General features: G+C 44.0%; 1 protein-coding gene across 1 annotated transcript; it reads left to right on the top strand.

The window, feature by feature from the left end:
• The first annotated feature begins 5,676 nt into the window (after positions 1-5,676).
• FGA (fibrinogen alpha chain) lies at positions 5,677-14,947 on the top strand. The gene is made up of 6 exons (XM_005299341.4): positions 5,677-5,834; positions 7,621-7,749; positions 9,257-9,440; positions 10,549-10,694; positions 12,615-13,728; positions 14,101-14,947. Exons 1-6 carry the CDS (start codon positions 5,784-5,786, stop codon positions 14,808-14,810), a joined length of 2,334 nt encoding a protein of 777 aa, XP_005299398.2. The 5' UTR covers positions 5,677-5,783; the 3' UTR covers positions 14,811-14,947.
• Positions 14,948-17,420: the final 2,473 nt, after the last annotated feature.

The following is a 17,420-nucleotide window of genomic DNA, read 5'->3' as shown; positions in this document are numbered from 1 at the left end:
AGCAACCGTTTATCTGCCTTCCGAGGGCAATGGTCCCGTATAACGTCGGACTGCTGGGTCCTCAGTATCCTCTCCAAGGGGTATATGTTGCAATTCGCCTTGCCCCTTCTCCACCATCCTCTGTCCTGGGAGGTCCCCAGAGACCCGGAGCACTCCCTCCTTCTAAACCAGGAGGTGGCGCACCTCTTCACCCTGGGCGCGGTGGAGATGGTACCTCGGGAATTCCAGGGCAAGGGGTTTTACTCCCGGTATTTCCTGATTCCGAAGGCGAAAGGCGGGCTCAGACCCATCCTCGACTTGTGGTATCTTAACCAGTTCTGGTCCGTTGCAAGTTCCGTATGGTGTCCATGACCTCTATTGTTCCATCCCTAGACCCGGGGGATTGGTTTGCAGCCCTGGACCTCCAGGATGAGTACTTTCACATCCATATTTTCGAGGGTCACAGGCGCTTCCTCCGTTTCCTGGTAGGGAAGGACCACTACCAGTTTACGGTCCTTCCCTTTGGCCTCTCTATGGCCCCCAGGGTTTTTACCAAATACATGGCGGTGGTGGCAGCCCACCTCAGCAGAACGGGCTGCAAATCTTCCCCTACCTGGACGACTGGTTACTCAAGGGCAAGTCTCGATCCCAGGTACAGGCCCAGGTGGAATTCCTCCTGGCCACTTGCAATAGTCTAGGCCTAGTGGTAAACAAGGACAAGTCCACATTAGTCCCGGTTCAGCGCATACACTTCATGGGGCGCTGTTAGACTCAGTAGTGGCCACGGCCTTCCCTCCCCCAAGACAGGTTCGAGACGCTCAAAGGTCTCATAGCTTCAGTCACGGCCTTCCCTGTAATGACGGCAAGGGTGTGCCTTCAACTCTTAGGCCATATGGAGGCATGCACCTCAGTGGTGTGACATGCCAGACTCAGGATGCGGCCCCTTCAACTTTGGTTGGCCTCCCAATATTCCCAAACCAGGGACGGCCTGGACAAGGTCGTCACGCTTCCACCCGTGGTGGTGGCCGACGTGGAGTGGTGGTCCCTCCCAAGCAATATGTTGCAAGGGATTCCCTTCCGAGAGGCCCCTCCCTCGATACATCTGGTGTTGAACACCTCGGACCTGGGGTGGGGAGCCCACGTGGGGAGCTTCCAGACCCAGGGCAGATGGTCGGCCTCGGAGTTGTCCCTGCACATAAATGTCAGAGAACTCAGGATGGTGCACCTAGCCTGTATAGCCTTCCACCGGTATCTGCGGGGGAAGATGGTCAGAGTCCTCACAGACAATACGACTGCGATGTATTGCATCAACAGGCAAGGGGGCACGAGGTCCTCGGCCTTGTGCCAGGAAGCCCTAGACCTGTGGGAGTTCTGTATAACCCACAACATCTCCTTGAGGGCCTTTAACCTACCTGGCGTGTGCAATACGCAAGCCGATCGCCTGAGCAGGGTTTTCTCCCAACAGCACGAGTGGTCACTTCACAGGGAGGTTGCCAGGCAGCTTTTCCTAGAGTGGGGCACTCCCCAGGTGGATCTTTTTGCCACCGACCAGAATTGCCTCTGCCCTCAGTTCTGCTCCAGGGCAGGAGGGGGCGAAGGAGTGATATCGGACATGTTCCTGATTCCATGGTCAGGCTGCCTGTTCTATGCCTTCCCGCCCGTCCCCCTGATAGACAAGGTCCTACAGAAAGTGAAGGCAGATGGGTCGAGGGTTATCCTGATAACGCCGGATTGGGCCCGTCAACATTGGTATGGGACCCTCCTACAACTTCTAGTGGCCCTTCCGCGCAGGCTGCCGCTCTGACCGGACCTCCTCTCCAAGGAGGGAGGATCCCTCCTCTACCCCGACCTGGCCGCGCTTCACTTGTTAGCGTGGCTGCTCCATGGTTAAACGAGGAGGAGGGGAGGTGCTCTGAGGATGTTAGGCAAGTTCTGTTGGAGAGCAGGAAGCCGTCCACACGACGAACCTACCTGGCCAAATGGTATCGGTTCTCCACGTGGGCGAGGGAGAGGGGCTCCTTCCCCTCATCCGCATTGCTCCAGCTCATCCTCGATTACCTCCTGTCCCTTAGGACCCAAGGACTGGCGCCCACCTTGGTCAGGGTACACTTAGCGGGCAATTTCGGCTTTCCACCCTCCGGTGTCTGGTCAGTCAGTATTTTCCCACCACATGACTTCCCGGTTTTTGAAAGGTCTGGATCGAGCATTCCCTTACACCAGACCCCCGGTCCCACTCTGGGACCTGAACCTAGTGCTCTCCCGCCTCATGGCCCCCCCCCCTTTGAACCCTTGGCCACGTGTTCCTGGTCCCACTTATCATGGAAAGTGGCATTCCTGGTGGCTATCATCTCAGCCCGCCGGGTCTCGGAGCTTAGGGCCCTGACCTCTGATCCCCTATATACGGTCTTCCATAGGGACAAGGTACAACTCCGCCCGCACCCAGCCTTTCTGCCAAAGGTACTTTCGGCTTTTCACATGGATCAGGACATCTTCCTACCAGTTCTCTGTCCCAAGCCCCATTCCTCCAATGAGGAACGACGCCTACACATGCTAGATGTGCATAGAGCGCTGGCTTTTTACCTAGACCGGACAGGGCCATTCCGGAAATCCCCTCAGCTTTTCATTGCATCGGCTGAGCGCATGAGGGGGCAACCGGTTTCCACCCAGCGGATCTCCCGCTGGATCACCTCATGCATTCGCACATGTTACGACCTGGCAGGGGTTCCCCCGCCTCTTCTAGTGAAGGCTCATTCGACGAGAGTGCAGGCCTCGTCGGCTGCCTATGTGGGTCATGTCCCTATTCAGGACACCTGCAGGGCTGCTACATGGTCCTCTGTCCACACCTTTTCATCGTGCTATGCGATCGTCTCCCAAATGCAGGATGACGCCGGGTTTGGTAGGGCGGTACTCCACCCTGGTAACCTTAAACTCCTACCCACCTCCATCAGGTATAGCTTGGAGTCACCCACTGTGGAATACATATGAGCAGTCACTCGAAGAAGAAAGGACAGTTACCTGTTCCGTAACTGGCATTCTTCGAGATGTGTTGCTCAGGTGTATTCCACATCCCGCCCTCCTTCCCCTCTGTTGGAGTTGTCTGTCAAGAAGGAACTGAGGGTGAGGGGAGTGCGCAGCCCCCTTTATGGCGTGATATAGAGGCGCCACTCCAGGGGTCACAGTGGGGATCCCCCACTACGCGTACTGCTAAGGGAAAAACTTCCGGCACCGGTGCACGTGGCGAGCACACACACCTACTGCGGAATACACCAGAGCAACACATCTCGAAGAACGCCAGTTACGGAACAGGTAACTGTCCTTTCTTCTTGCTGCTCTTCTCCCACAGCCCTCAACTCACATCTTCTGGTCCCTGCAGTGTTCCATCCCCATTCCCCTTTGCCTGTGAGTCCTACCCCTGCTCATTCAAACTTCCCTCCAGAATCAATACTCTTGTTCCTGGGCTCAGCCTGCCTCTCTGAGTTCTTCCCTTTTACTTGGCAGGATTTCTCCACTCTGGTCAGTTCTTCCTGATAGTTTTCATCTGCAGCACTCTCCCAACAGCTCTCAGCAATTCTCCCTCAGTCTCATGCAGCTCTCTCATGGCAACTCTCACTGGGTCTCTGCTGTTCCTTTCTGTTCCCCTTTTTCAACTGTTTCCTGGGTCTTTGGTGGGATTCTCAAACTAGGTGTTCCCCTATCTCACCTGGGGTCCTGATTCAGTGGGTGTGCTCAGACCACACCTGCTGGATCGTATATATACTGGATCAGGCCCCAGCCAAGAGTGAGCAGGTCAGTAATTTTTGTGGCCGGGTGTGTGTCCCAGAAAACCCAATAGCCCTGTGGTTAGGGCACCTAAGTTCCATTGTGGTTGGTGGCTTGAACCCTGTCCCTTCCCTCTGCATTTCACTCCTGTCTAGCTTTGGCACCTCCCTGCTCAGCTTGCTGGCTTTTGAGAATCTGTTTGTTAGATGCCCAGCACTCCCCATGTGTTGTATGGGCATCCCGGATGCCTAACTCAGTGCTGAGAATTCTACGAGGCAGCAGGGTGACTAGGAGTTAGGCATTACAACACCCAAGTCCCTTTGTATGAATCTAGCCCTTTGTTGACAGTCATAGGAGCAGCATGAAATGGTGCATGAAGTTAAGAATGGAAGAGGGAGACAAAGGATTCAGTTCAACTCCCTTTTTTCACTAGGAGTTGAATTGACCCCTCAGGGAACAATGAACAGGAGGAGAAGCAGGAGCATAAGAAGTGAGAGGGTGAGAAGGGGAACATGAAAGGACTGCTGGATCAATTAGAAGCAGTTATTACGAATTAAATTTGTTGCACGCAGTTAGCAGTAAGTTTTAAAATGGGGCTACAGGATGGCACACAGATACAATGGTGCAGCTTCAGCGTGGTGGGGATGTTTGTGAATGCCTAGTGTGGTGCAGTTTTAAAAACACAAGAGCAAATTTTATTCACTTTCTAAACTGCATAGTCCCACATCTGCATATGCTAGATTTTATTATATTTTGGTGACACTTTTTGTTCCAAAAAAGAAACGCTGTCGAGTATTTGACAGGCAGTATAATATTTACTTGTTTTCCCACATCCTTAAAAATTTTAAGTTTTGTTTTGAAATAGCTATCATCATCATCATCATCATCATCTTTGTTTTATATTCCAGTGGCACCCAGAACCACAGATAGAAAGACATGATTCATATATAGAAGAGTTCACAGAATAAGATCCCATTCCGGCAAAGACACATGCATATGCTCTGCTCTTAAGTTATTATGGCAGCTGATAATGTTCTGCCTCTTAACTGAAAGAAACAGGTCATTGCCAAAGATGAGTGGAAGAGATACATGGAATATACATAAGTGAAGGAGAAACTCTCCTACTATTTAAGGACAAATGCAAATCTCTTATCCAGTCTGGACCCAGTTCTTCTTTAATCCAGTAGGAAAGGTTCAGCCAATGAAGTTTATAAACACCACAAGCACAGTATTTCACCAGCAGAGTTTATAAACTCTGCTAGTGTGTTGGACTTACAGTTAAAATATGCTCATGTCTCTGCTCAATATACAACTTCATATGAACTGATGAACCGTCGTTATTAATTCTGTAGCAACCTCCACATGGACCGGATCTTAATAACTTTGCCAGGAGTCCTATGTGATTTATAACCTCCAAAGACCTACGAAGCAAAATATAAAAAAGGTGAACCAGTAAAAGCATAAATTCTAAATGAATATATTTTCTTTTGTGTGACAGCCAAAGCACATTTAATAATATAAGGTTTCAGAGTAACAGCCGTGTTAGTCTGTATCCGCAAAAAGAAGAACAGGAGTACTTGTGGCACTTTAGAGACTAACAAATTTATTAGAGCATAAGCTTTCGTGGGCTGTAGTCCACGAAAGCTTATGCTCTAATAAATTTGTTAGTCTCTAAGGTGCCACAAGTACTCCTGTTCTTCTTTTAATAATATAACAGAGCCTTCATAGACCAATACCTACTGAATAAACAGACACGTTATTCCAAAATTTAGTTACCAGAAATGAAGCTGTAGACAATTTCTTTCCTGGAATGTGGGTTCTACCCCACCCCCAAGCTGGCATTGCACAAACTTATCTAGAGCAAACAAACTCAGGAGCTTGTGCAAGAGGCCTCAGGTAACCAACTGGGGGCGTGTTGCATGCAACTCTTCAAACAGAAGAGAACATAATGATTAATCTAAGCAGTTCAGGAAGGTTTAAAATTAAGCAAAAACCAAGTGGAAGGTATCCTTTCCGTCAGACTCCTCCTCAGCCTGCCACCGAAGATGATACTTCTGAGGATCTTGTGCACATGGCTGTGCCTCAGCGTAGTCTGGGTATGATTTCACTTTATTTGACTCTTTTGATATCTTGGCTTTCTCTTTTGAAAAAAAGGGCATTTTATTGAATGAATATTCACGTAACAAACTAAAACAAATACTCTTTGGTTATGACATAGCTTGAAAAAGACACAGACACACACTCACACAAGCCTACCCTAACCACTTCATTACTGGCCCTTCCCACTTGAGTCTCTTCTGCATTTTACTGCCAATCTGGTTCCTCAAGAAGCACTGGAGATGAATTTTGCTGAAGGTATCTGGCAGCGCGAAGAAGATAAATGGCCAATAATCAGTAGATTCAGAGGTGAGGCTGTAAGTCCTTAACCTATTCCACTGCACCTAGGTACAGAGGTCTCCAAGCACTGTGTGGGATTTTAGATGTTATTAGCCAAATTCTACTCTCAGTTGCACCCCTGGATCCCAGTTGCCTTCAGTGGGATTCTCTGGTTGTACATGAGACAGAATTTGGTCCCATCTTTGCTGTAGTACGTAGGCACAGAATAAGAATGTTGCCATTGATTTCAGTGGCAGCATTGTCAGGCTGAAGGAGAGCTAAGGAGTAATATCTTTTTCAATAAGAAGAGCAGTAGCCTTAGCTCCCAGCTATGCTAATTTAAACCTGTTGTTGGCTAGTTTAAGATTCAGCCTATAATACTCTGGTAAATTCTTATATACACATTTCCTTATTATTCTTTTTGAAAGAAATGAAGAAGTCAGAGTGTGTGTGGGTGATCTGATCAAACAGAAAGGGTCAGTTTGGAGCTATTACAATCTATCATGTACTTGTGTGTAAAGTCAATTTTTAAAAGCCCATGGAACATATTTAGGAACTTAATTTTTTTTTTTTGCTCATTAGATTAAAGATATGTATGGGCCAGATCCTCAGTTGGTGTAAATCAGCAGTAGTCTGTTGATTTCAACGACTTTACCCCAAACTAACTGAGGAGCTGGCTCTGGAAGCTAAGATCTTCCTCATCTCTGAGTTAATTTTTATTCTACTTTGATAATTTGTAATGTGGTCAAAGGTACCCAGTGACACCTGATACCTCCCAAAGACATCTGTACTATCTGTTAGAGAAATAGAAATATTGCTGTGATCACTTTCCTGAACAAAGATTAGTATGCATGGTCAAAAATCCTTATGACATTTTGATTTAGAATTGGTGAACAAGGACTTTTTCCTCTTTCAGGATTAAACAAAATCTTGGTATGTTTATTTCCTCCCTCAGTCACCATATTAGTATTATTTGCCTGTGCTTTTAAAGCTATGCCTTCCAATAAAGAGTTATAAACAATTTTGACCTCTTGTAATTTAAAACCACCAGAAGTAATAAAGAGAGATCACCGCATAGCATTTCTATGCCTAGTTGTAGCCTAAAGTGTAGACTGAAAATAGAGGTTTATTTTAGAAAAACTGAGGGGCTTAATTAAAAGACTATCAATTCAGTTTAAAGCAGTTGTTTTAATGTAAACATATAATATTAAATGCATGCTTAATCATTCTGTTATTAAAAATATCTTAAGCATCATCCAATACCATAGTTATATGCTTTAACTAGATTAGAAGGAGACTCTTATTTGGACAAAACAAAATAATTTCATGCAGGAAACTTATGGACTAGATTACTTACACTGACTGATTATATTTTTCCACATGCCTATTTCTGCCATAGGCTAACTGTTTCATAGAATGTTCAGTGACTTCAGTTTTATTACTTCATTTTACTGCTGTCTATAAAACTAATCTCACTTTTGCTTTTTTCCCTTGTCTCTATGGCAGGCAACAGATGAAGATAGCCTATTTTTGAAGGAGGGAGGAGGTGTGCGTGGCCCGAGGGTGATGGAACATGGAATCCAATCCGAGTGCAAACAGGATAAGAGCTGGCCTTTCTGTGCAGATGATGACTGGGTAAGAAAAGAGGAGGGAAGCAGAAAGCTTAGCTAATCACTGCTACTCAAATGGACCTTAGGTGCACTACACTTCCTTGGTGCCATGAACGTTTACTAAATATATCTTAGATCCAACATGGTATATCTGTAATGCATCAGTTATCACAGCTGTTTTACCTGATTTTCAGGAAAAACTGCTTCATGGGTCAGCAAAGTACTTGTAAGTGCATCAGAGTTGTTTTCATAGTTACAGTCCCACCACCACGCCATTAGAATCCACTATAACACCAATAGTGCATTCATTATTGGATCTTCAGAGCACCAGGATCCAGGCTCAGTGAGTGCTGCAGGGCTACCCTTTGCCATGTGCCAAGCGAATAGTGGCACAGAGCCTCCCACTTCCAAGCATTTTGTGTGGAGAGAGGGAAAAAGAGACAAAGGGATAGAGCAAGGAGGGTGAGAAGATCACAGAGGAATTAAAAATGAGCCAGTGAAAGAGAGAGAGAAAGGAAAGGAAAAAAGAAATTGAAGTAAGTTTAGAGAAAGACAGAATCAGAAAAGTGCCTTAAAGAGAAAGAACAGATAAGAGTGGGAAATTTTCAAGAGTATTGATACCCAAGGACTAAATGGGTGGTGGTGGGGAGGAATATTTACTGGCAGGAAAGAAATGTGGAAAGGAAGAACAAAAAGAAGTTACTTTATATAAAATCTGATGACAAAATGTTCAGTAAAATATACACACTGTTTGATTGACTGGATGTATGTTTGTATAAGCACCCAATCATAAGAGGTCAGGTCCTACACCATCTGACGTTAATGGGAGTTTTGCCATTAACACCAATAAGAGCATGAGCATTATGTATAGTGATTGTTGCTTTGAAAATAGTAATTGGTGCTCCTCTGAGTCCTCTCAGTCTTAATCCTCCTTTGGGCACTTGCCATTTGTACTTTGGTGTGTTTCCAAATCTCCTTGCTTTTCTAGGAACATTTTGCTTTTCTTAGGCAAACTTCTCTTATAGAGGTGCAGATTCTGCCACTCTTCCTCAGACTGAATAATGAATTAATTCTCACAGCACTTCTGGGAGGGTTTGCCATTATCCCCATATTACAAATGGGGAACTGAGACTGAAGGCCTGATTACCCACTCCATCACAGCAATTTTACACTGGTTTAACTCCAGTGATTTTGATGGAAATATACCATTGTAAAACTGATGTAACAGGATGAAGAATCAGCCCCACATTAAATTTCCAAGGTCACAGAGGAAATCTGTAGCAAAGCTAGGGACTGAAAGCAGGTCTTTTGAGTCCCAGTCCAGAGTCTTAACCACAAGACATCCCTCTTCTACTGAAAATAATTGGACTAATAGTGGAATGAGTGGAGTATGTAAGATAAATGAGGGAATGAGGCAGAATCTGGCCCTGAGCTCATTAGTGGGTTTCCAGGTTTGTACAAAACTTGGTAGTCATAATACTAAAGAAATGTGTATCATTAAGATATTTATCTTTCATTTTTGCTCATTTTAGGGTCACAAATGTCCTTCAGGCTGCAGGATGCAAGGATTGATTGATGAAACTGATAAAGATTTTCATCATAGAATACAAAGAATTAGGAACCTGTTGTTAGATAATGAAAACAAGTACAAAAAATCTAACGTGTTAACTGTGGAAACAATTAACATCCTGAAAGGAAATGTGGCCAGTGGCCACGGTAAGTATTAACATATGCGTTGTTCTAAAATATATACCAACATTATGTTAACTTCTGCTAAAAGCAGCCAGTTGAAAGCAGGTTTACTTTGTCCTTCTTGTAAGATAACCATGACTTAAAAATATTGGGCCTGACTCTTCTCCGGATTGCACCAGTTTTATGTTAGTGTAACTACATAGAAATGGAATAATACATCTTAAAGACCTGTACTTTATGCCTTTCCTGCAGTTAATGAGATTTTTGAGTGTGCAAGAAATGCAGGATCAGGCCCTAAATCTATATCTGAAAGAAAGATTTCAAAAGCAGGCCTGGGGGGAGAGATAGCAGCTGTTGGCTATGGCAGGTGCAGAATTAGAACAACAATAGTTTTCTGCAGTATTGATCTTCAAACACAGCAATTTACATGGGGCTGAATCCTGTAATCCCTTTGAAAGAGAAACTCTCATTGATTTTTTTAAAAAGTCACTTGTTCTTTTACCATAGTTTTGAGACTATTGCTGCATCCCTGTAGAAGAGAATGCTTAATTATTTTTGAAAACATGAATGTTTCCTTTTCAGAATTATACTTTTGCAAGAAAAATATTTGTGCAAAAGCAAGACTATATTTGCATCTTGTATCTAATTTAACATATCTAAAATCTTCATGATTATAGTCCATGTTTGTTTCAACCACATAAATTTCATACGTTTATTGCAATATTTTCTTTTTAAAAAATGGTAATTCTGTCCTACAAAAGGAATCAAAATGTGTGTTTTCTTTCCAGCACAGCTGGGCTAATGTTTCCAAAACACACTAGGTTCCTTTCCTGCACTATTTTGCACAACCAATTAATATTTAATTAAAATAAATATGCCATAATACTGCTTATTATCAAAAAGGCAGATCATACATAATAACAAGACTCTTAACTAAAATAAAATCTTGTGCTAATTTCTACCTATCCAATATTATGGTATACATATATACTTAAAATTCTAAATGGATCTTTTTCCATGTTAATTTGGATCCTTGTAAATGTATTTCTGATTTTTATTTATTTAATTTGTATCTGCTATTCTTGGGGGAGAAATCTCCCATGAGGCTGACAAGGACATTTTTCTGTTCCAGAGAGTGACATTAAATATGGACAAGTTTCAGAAGATCTGAGAAGGAGACTTGTGACATTAAAGCAGAAAGTTTTTGTCCAAGTAAACAGGATTAAAGAACTGCAAAACAGTATCCGAGATCAGGTTGTAGAGATGAAGCGCTTGGAGGTAGGTGACTGTCATGTAACTTCTGTTATTTCCAAAGCACAGCTACAAAAAACAGGACCTATCAGTCCTTACATCCAGAGGAATTCTTCAGCTGAAAAGAAAATGGACCAATAATTTCACAAGTTCTACCTTCAAACCAAACTCCGCCTATATGAGACAGATGTCCCCTCAGACTCAGATAGGCTTGGTTTCTGCTCAATGAGGCTCAGATCCTCCTATGTGAGATTCAGATGCCCCTTAGCAGGCTTGTAGGCTCCCTCTGAGTTATTGTCTGTGTAGTTGTTCCTCTTGTGTTAGTGGGAGAGTTTCTGCCTACTGCCCTCTCTCGGGCAGGAAACAAGAATAGTTAGTGCTGCATTTCCCTACAACTGGCACTGATTGGCCTCAGTGAGTGATGCTCCTCCTTCTCCAAGGAGCTGCAGGTGTGGCTGATGAGAGACTTGTGAGCAGCTAGGGTAGGAGGGAGCACCTATAAAGGTATCTCATCTCTTTTCTGGTCTCTCACAGCTGGCGTATAGCCCATCTATGTTTGTATTAAGATCTTTGGCCTTTTGATTAGCTAGTTGCATTGATGACAACACAAGGTGGCTGTAAGGCAGCAGTAGGACAGGCTGAGGAGCAAAACCAAAATGATGGGCTGCCAAAATATGTCCTGGCTCACCAAGCAGGGCGAGCAACATCATTTTGAAGCCTGATCCAGAGGCTAATTCTTCTTTTCATCAGTCACTCCTTTGAACCAGTTATTCCCACCACCATTATACATACCAGTAGAGTTAGGGCCTTACCAAACTCACAGTCCAATTTGGTCAATTTCACAGTCATAGGATTTTTAAAATCGGAAAATTCATGATTTCAGCTATTTAAATCTGAAATGTCACGGCTTGTAATTGTAGGGGTCCTGACCCAAAAAGGAGTTGTGGGGAGGTCGCAAGGTTATTGTAGGGTTATTGTAGCAAGGTTATTGCTACCATTACTTCTGCCTTCAGAGCTGGGCAGCTGGAGAGTGGCAGTTGCTGGCCGGGATCCCAGCTCTGAAGGCAGAGCTGCTGCCAGCAGCAGTGCAGAAGTAAGGATGCCATGGTATGGTATTGCCACCCTTACCTTTGTGCTGCTGCTGACTGCAGTGCTGGGCACTCAGTTAGTAACCGCCACTCTCCAGCCACCCGTTTCTGGAGGCAGCAGCACAGAAGTAAGGGTGGCATGGTATGGTATTGCCACCCTTACTTCTGCACTGCTACTGGTGCAGCGTTGCCTTCAGAGCTGAGCGCCTGGCCAACAGCCGCTACTCTCCAGCTGCCCAGCTCTGAAGGCAGTGCAGAAATAAGGGTGGCAATACTGCAACCCCCTCTGCAAAGCCCTTTTGGGTCAGAACCCCCAATCTGAGAAACACTGGTTTCCCCAAGAAATCTGTATATTATAGGTTAAAAGCACACAAAAGACCAGATTTCACGGTCCGCAATGTGTTTTTCATGACCGTAAATTTGGTAGGGCCCTAAGCATAGCCATGTGATTTTTTGACAGGTATACTGTAGGTATACCTGCAAGGGCCCAATTCTGCCACTCTGTCTTGCTCTGAGTAGTACCTTACTCCAGAAGACTCCTACAGAAATCAGTGGGACCATACTACACAGTGTGAATAAGTATGGCAAAAATTGGGCCCTTGCAGGGATGATTCTAGGACTCCAGTATTGCCAATTATACATGCTGTAACCATCAGTGGATCTTTGGTGCTTCAGATTTAAAGACTGAGATTTGGAGTAGCCCAAGTTCAATTGTAGGCTGGAGCACACACAGTTGAATGAGAGGCAGTGGGCTCTAGTGTAATCACCAGAGTTCTCACTCTGGTAAAAAGAGAGAGTTGTTTGAAAGAGACAGGGATCACCATCTAAACAAATGTATTTCTCTCTATCTCTTGTAAAGGTGGACATTGATATTAAGATACGTGCCTGCAAAGGATCCTGTGCTAAAAGTTTCAGTTACCAAGTGGACACAGAGAGCTATGAAAACATCCAGAAGCAGCTCACACAGGCCAATTCAATCAATCTGCAGTCTGAACTTGAAACTAGTTCTTTGAAGGTGCTGAAAATGAGGCCACTGAAGGACTCTACTGTTCCTGGGCATTATAAAACTGTGGGTCCAGAAATCCAAGAGCTAACCATCCTTGATGATATTAAACAGGTTGTGATGACCCTAGAAAGGCCAGAAGCAGAGGCAAAAGGATCCTCAGTAGAGACTTCTTCACATGTTTCAGTAGGATCAAATGTAGGTGGAGGACCACGAGATGGCAAAATAGCGACTTCTGATCATGGAAAGGCATCTGGTGGTTTGGGAGAAAGACCTAGCTCCTCTGTAATCCACCGTACATGTATCAAAACTATCACCAAAAAAATTATCAGTGGTCCTGGAGGCCCTAGAGAAGAGATTGTTGAAACAATGACTTCACCTGATGGTTCTGACTGCTCCAAATTTCAAGGTTTAGGGAAGGAAGAAGTAGCAGAGCAAGGGGGCACCTTGAATGTCAGAGTGACCTCTCAGGGTGAGAGAGGAGACTTCCCTGACTTTGATGGCTTAACTCCAGACTTTGGAAAAATTTTTACCCCAGGGTTTGGGTCTGCTGGTAGCAAATTCCATACCACCTACACAAGCACTAGTGGCACAGACCGTGGAACTGGAACTGGAAGTTTTAGCAGTGGTGGATCTGCTAGTCACACTATGAGTTTTGGAGGGTCGGAGAGTTTCACAGATCTAGGGGAGGGGGAAGAGGATGTCTTTGACACATCTAAATTCCCTTCCAGCAAAGTTCAGAGTGGCAGTTCGGCTCATTCCAAGACAATAAAGACCAGCAGCAGTAGCAGCTCTACTAGTTTCAACAAGGGTGGCTCCACTTTTGAAACCAAATTGCTAAAGAGCCGAGCAGTGACTGAGGAGTTAGGTGGGTTGCAACATGATGAGAGTGGAGAGGATACCCCAGACTTTCGGGCACGCAGCTTGAGAACAGGAGGAGAGAAGCTTGGAACAAGCTACACTGGGACAGGTATCCATCCACATGACTGAAAATAGATCCTGAGTTAGCAGAGCCAGATTCAGTCCACAATCAAACTGACACGCTGGTTACACTGCAATCCATTTAATTTGATTATACAATGCAAGCAATGTGTCTGTTTGTTGCCATTTAGGATAGGTAGAGACAAAATTTTATATCAATAATTGGATACTAAATGAATTGCACAGAGAATGTTATCTGCAATTTAAATTGCATGTAAACTCTATTTTTTAATGTTGCATGGCACATTTCCCAAAATATGGTTAGCAAGTTCCCCTCAACATTATTACTGTTTGGATTCCCGTGAGCCTATGTAAAGTTTTACTGATAACTTCTGTGAACCAGATCAACTTTTTTTTTTAGACTGTGATGATGTCCGCCAGAAACACACTTCTGGTGCCAAAAGTGGCATTTTCAGAATCAAGCCAGCAGGATCCGATAAAGTTTTTTCAGTTTATTGCGACCAACAGACCACTTTGGGAGGATGGCTTTTGATCCAACAGAGATTGGATGGATCAGTGAATTTTAACCGGACCTGGCAAGACTACAAGAAAGGTTTTGGCAGCGTGGATGACAAAGGGAAAGGAGAGTTCTGGCTGGGCAATGAAAACATCCACTTACTGACCCAGAAGGACACTGTCCTTCGAATCGAATTAGAGGACTGGGCTGGCAATGATGCTTATGCAGAATATAATATACATGTAGGTTCTGAGTCAGAAGGCTATGTCCTCAGCGTCTCTGCTTATGAGGGGACATCTGGGGATGCACTGATCATAGGCTCAGTGGAGGAAGGTAGTGAATACACAGCACATGCTAACATGAAGTTCAGCACCTTTGACAGGGACAGGGACCAATGGGAGGAGAACTGTGCTGAAGTGTATGGAGGGGGCTGGTGGTACAACAACTGTCAAGCTGCTAATCTCAACGGCATTTACTACCGAGGAGGCCAGTATGACCCAAGGAACAATGTTCCTTATGAGATTGAAAATGGAGTGGTCTGGATACCATTTAGAGCCTCAGACTATTCTCTCAAAGTTGTTAGAATGAAAATTAGGCCCATAGAAACCCAGTAGTCAAACTACAGTAAAACAGGTTATTTTATTTTTGTTTAATATACCTCAAAATACATGGTGTGTCTTTACCCAATCAAACCGAAGGCAACTGAGACACATTTGTGCTTTAAAAAAATAAACATTGTTTAATTGTAAAAGCATTTCTTCTGTCTTCTTATTCACAACTAATACAGCTTGCAAAAAATGTCAAGTTTTATAAATCTTTATAAAGAATAATAAAGTTATGATATTATAGTAAGCATAGCTATTACAGGATTTCAGGAAACATATATTTCTGATGGGGAAAGTGTTTCTCCGCTGAATTTTGTTAAGTATTTTCACAAATTAAGCAAACACATACACTTAAGGTGATAAAGTCAAATAATGATTGTAGCTTGCTGGTCTCTTCTAATCAGTTACCAATATTCTAGAAGAAGTTAATTAATAAAAAATACACTAATATACAGTGATTTTTTCAGGACATAGTTGGAGTTCAACTTGCTGATAATTCGGAGGGGGCAAGCTAATAGATAGATAGATAGATAAATAATTTCTGGGGTCAATAGATCACATTTTAAATCAAGAATTACATTCAATACACAGAAAAAATCAAATAACATCAAAAGGTGGAATTTGAACAGTGCTTTGCAACAAGCCAACTGGTTCCCATAGTAGTCCCTTTCCATTCCACATTCTTTTTAAGACATACCATTGTCTGGCTATGCCGAAAGAATGACAGGAGACATTAGATATGGGTTTAATCAGGCTGCAATTTTATTATTAGACAGATGTCTGGGACTAACCCGGTGGATAAAATGTGTGCAGTACAGGTGCAAAATGTATGTCCTTCCAGCAGATTCCCTGCTGAGACCTTACTAATTCCAGACAATTTTTTGGGGGTGCTTCCACAGCTCCCTCCCCCCCATTTATCGAGATTCCTCCAGCAATTCCCTTGCCGGGAACTTACCACTTCCAGCCAATTCCAGTGGGAGGGGGGGCTTTCACCAGCTCCTCCCCCTTCTCATCCAGGTCCCTCCAGCAATTCCCTTGCAGGGACCTTACCAACCACACCCCCTCATAGGAGGGGTTCAGGTGGACTATAATGATGCGGGGGTTAGCTCACTGCTGTACCAATTATAGGAGTCCCCAACTGCCCCCGGTTTGCTCAATTACCAAGCACCTCTCCTTAATTCCTTTTCCAAGCCATTTTTTCGTTCTTTTGTGCCTTAATTTATTGAGTACCTGCACTGAACATCCGCTATACACTTAAATAAAGAGTTGCGTTCTGAGTGAAGAGGGAGTGGCCAGGCCCAGCTGACCTTTTTAAACCCATCATTCCTAGGTGGTAAGTCATCTATCATGCTGGCTGCTCTTTCAGCAGCTTTACGTCTCCCCTCCTCCCCCAAGCATTGCCTTCTTCTCCCAGCCAGCCAGCCAAACTCCTCCCTGCTGAAGGGTGGCGATTTGCTGAACTTAATCATTTACCTCAACTACACTGAAGAATTTTTTAAAAGTCACACAAACTCTTATTGCAATATTCTAAAATATTCCTTGAAAAGGGACACTTAGGAATGGGAGCCATCCTTTAACAAGTTAGAAAATGAGTGGGTACCCATGCCCAAAATTATACAATACATCACTTACAATACAAAGTTTATATTTTTTCAGAATGAATTGTTAGACTAACACTGGGCCTTTTCAATGGTAAACCCAAAAAATCTAGAGTATCTTCTCCTTTCCAACACATGAACATCCTTTACTCACAAGCAGGACATCACATAAGTCACATAGGCAATTTATAAAACCTTTACAACCCTTTACAAATGCCCACTAAATCAAAATGCAATTATTGCTCTTGAAAGTCACTGTACAAATAGCATTGTTGGATCCAGTATTTGCCTGTCATAAACTCCCAACATAAGAGCAATTCAGTTAGAGAGGAAGGTTGCTTTTGTGGAGAAGTCATTGGACTGGGACTCCAGGAATGTGGGTTCAATCCCGTTTTGCTTCAGATTTCCTGTCTGACCTGGGGCAAATCTAAATGACTTGCCCCGGGTCAAACATGAAATCTGAAGCATTCTGTCCCTCAGTTTCCCATCTGCAAAGTGTGGATAGTACTGTATTATTTCCTCTCTGTGTGTGTTTTGGCCAGTGGATTTGTGTAGTCAACAATTGAACAGTCTCATGCTGCGCCCCTCCCAAAGGTCCCTGCACACTGTGGTGAAGTGAATCTCCACACAGCGTACAGTGTGGTGTGCTAGGAGTGTCCCATCTTGCACAGCAGAACAACATTGTTTCTGATGGATTCAGAGTCTCTCATAGCCACAAAGGGGGAAGGAAGGCAGGCTTTACCTTTAATAAATGAAAATACTTATGCATTTGGGGGAATGACTTCTAGATGGCTGTGGACATCTTAGTTCCCAGTCCTGCAAACACTTACACAAGTGTCACTTCCACCCCATCTCTGCCTGGTGGCTAGCTCACCATAAATACTACAGTTTTAAAATAAGATACATCACTGTAACTCACCAAAGCAAGGTTCCCAAAACAACCTTATTCAGGGTGTGGAAAGCATTTGATTGAAAGCCTCTACATTCTGTTAGGGCCTGATTTTGCCACTTTTACTCACAT

This window comes from Chrysemys picta, chromosome 5 (assembly GCF_011386835.1).
Source record: "Chrysemys picta bellii isolate R12L10 chromosome 5, ASM1138683v2, whole genome shotgun sequence".
NCBI classification, from domain to species: domain Eukaryota; kingdom Metazoa; phylum Chordata; order Testudines; family Emydidae; genus Chrysemys; species Chrysemys picta.
The sequence above is the reverse complement of the archived record's forward strand: the minus strand, read 5'-3'. Positions and strand labels throughout refer to the sequence as shown.

What these genes read in the sequence shown, in the direction of transcription:
- FGA (XM_005299341.4), top strand. Translation starts at nt 5,784, where the DNA reads ATGATACTTCTGAGGATCTTGTGCACATGGCTGTGCCTCAGCGTAGTC. An exon ending in TGTGCCTCAGCGTAGTCTGG is followed by an intron (nt 5,835 to 7,620) that starts GTATGATTTCAC and finishes TCTCTATGGCAG; the next exon opens with GCAACAGATGAAGATAGCCT. An exon ending in TCTGTGCAGATGATGACTGG is followed by an intron (nt 7,750 to 9,256) that starts GTAAGAAAAGAG and finishes TGCTCATTTTAG; the next exon opens with GGTCACAAATGTCCTTCAGG.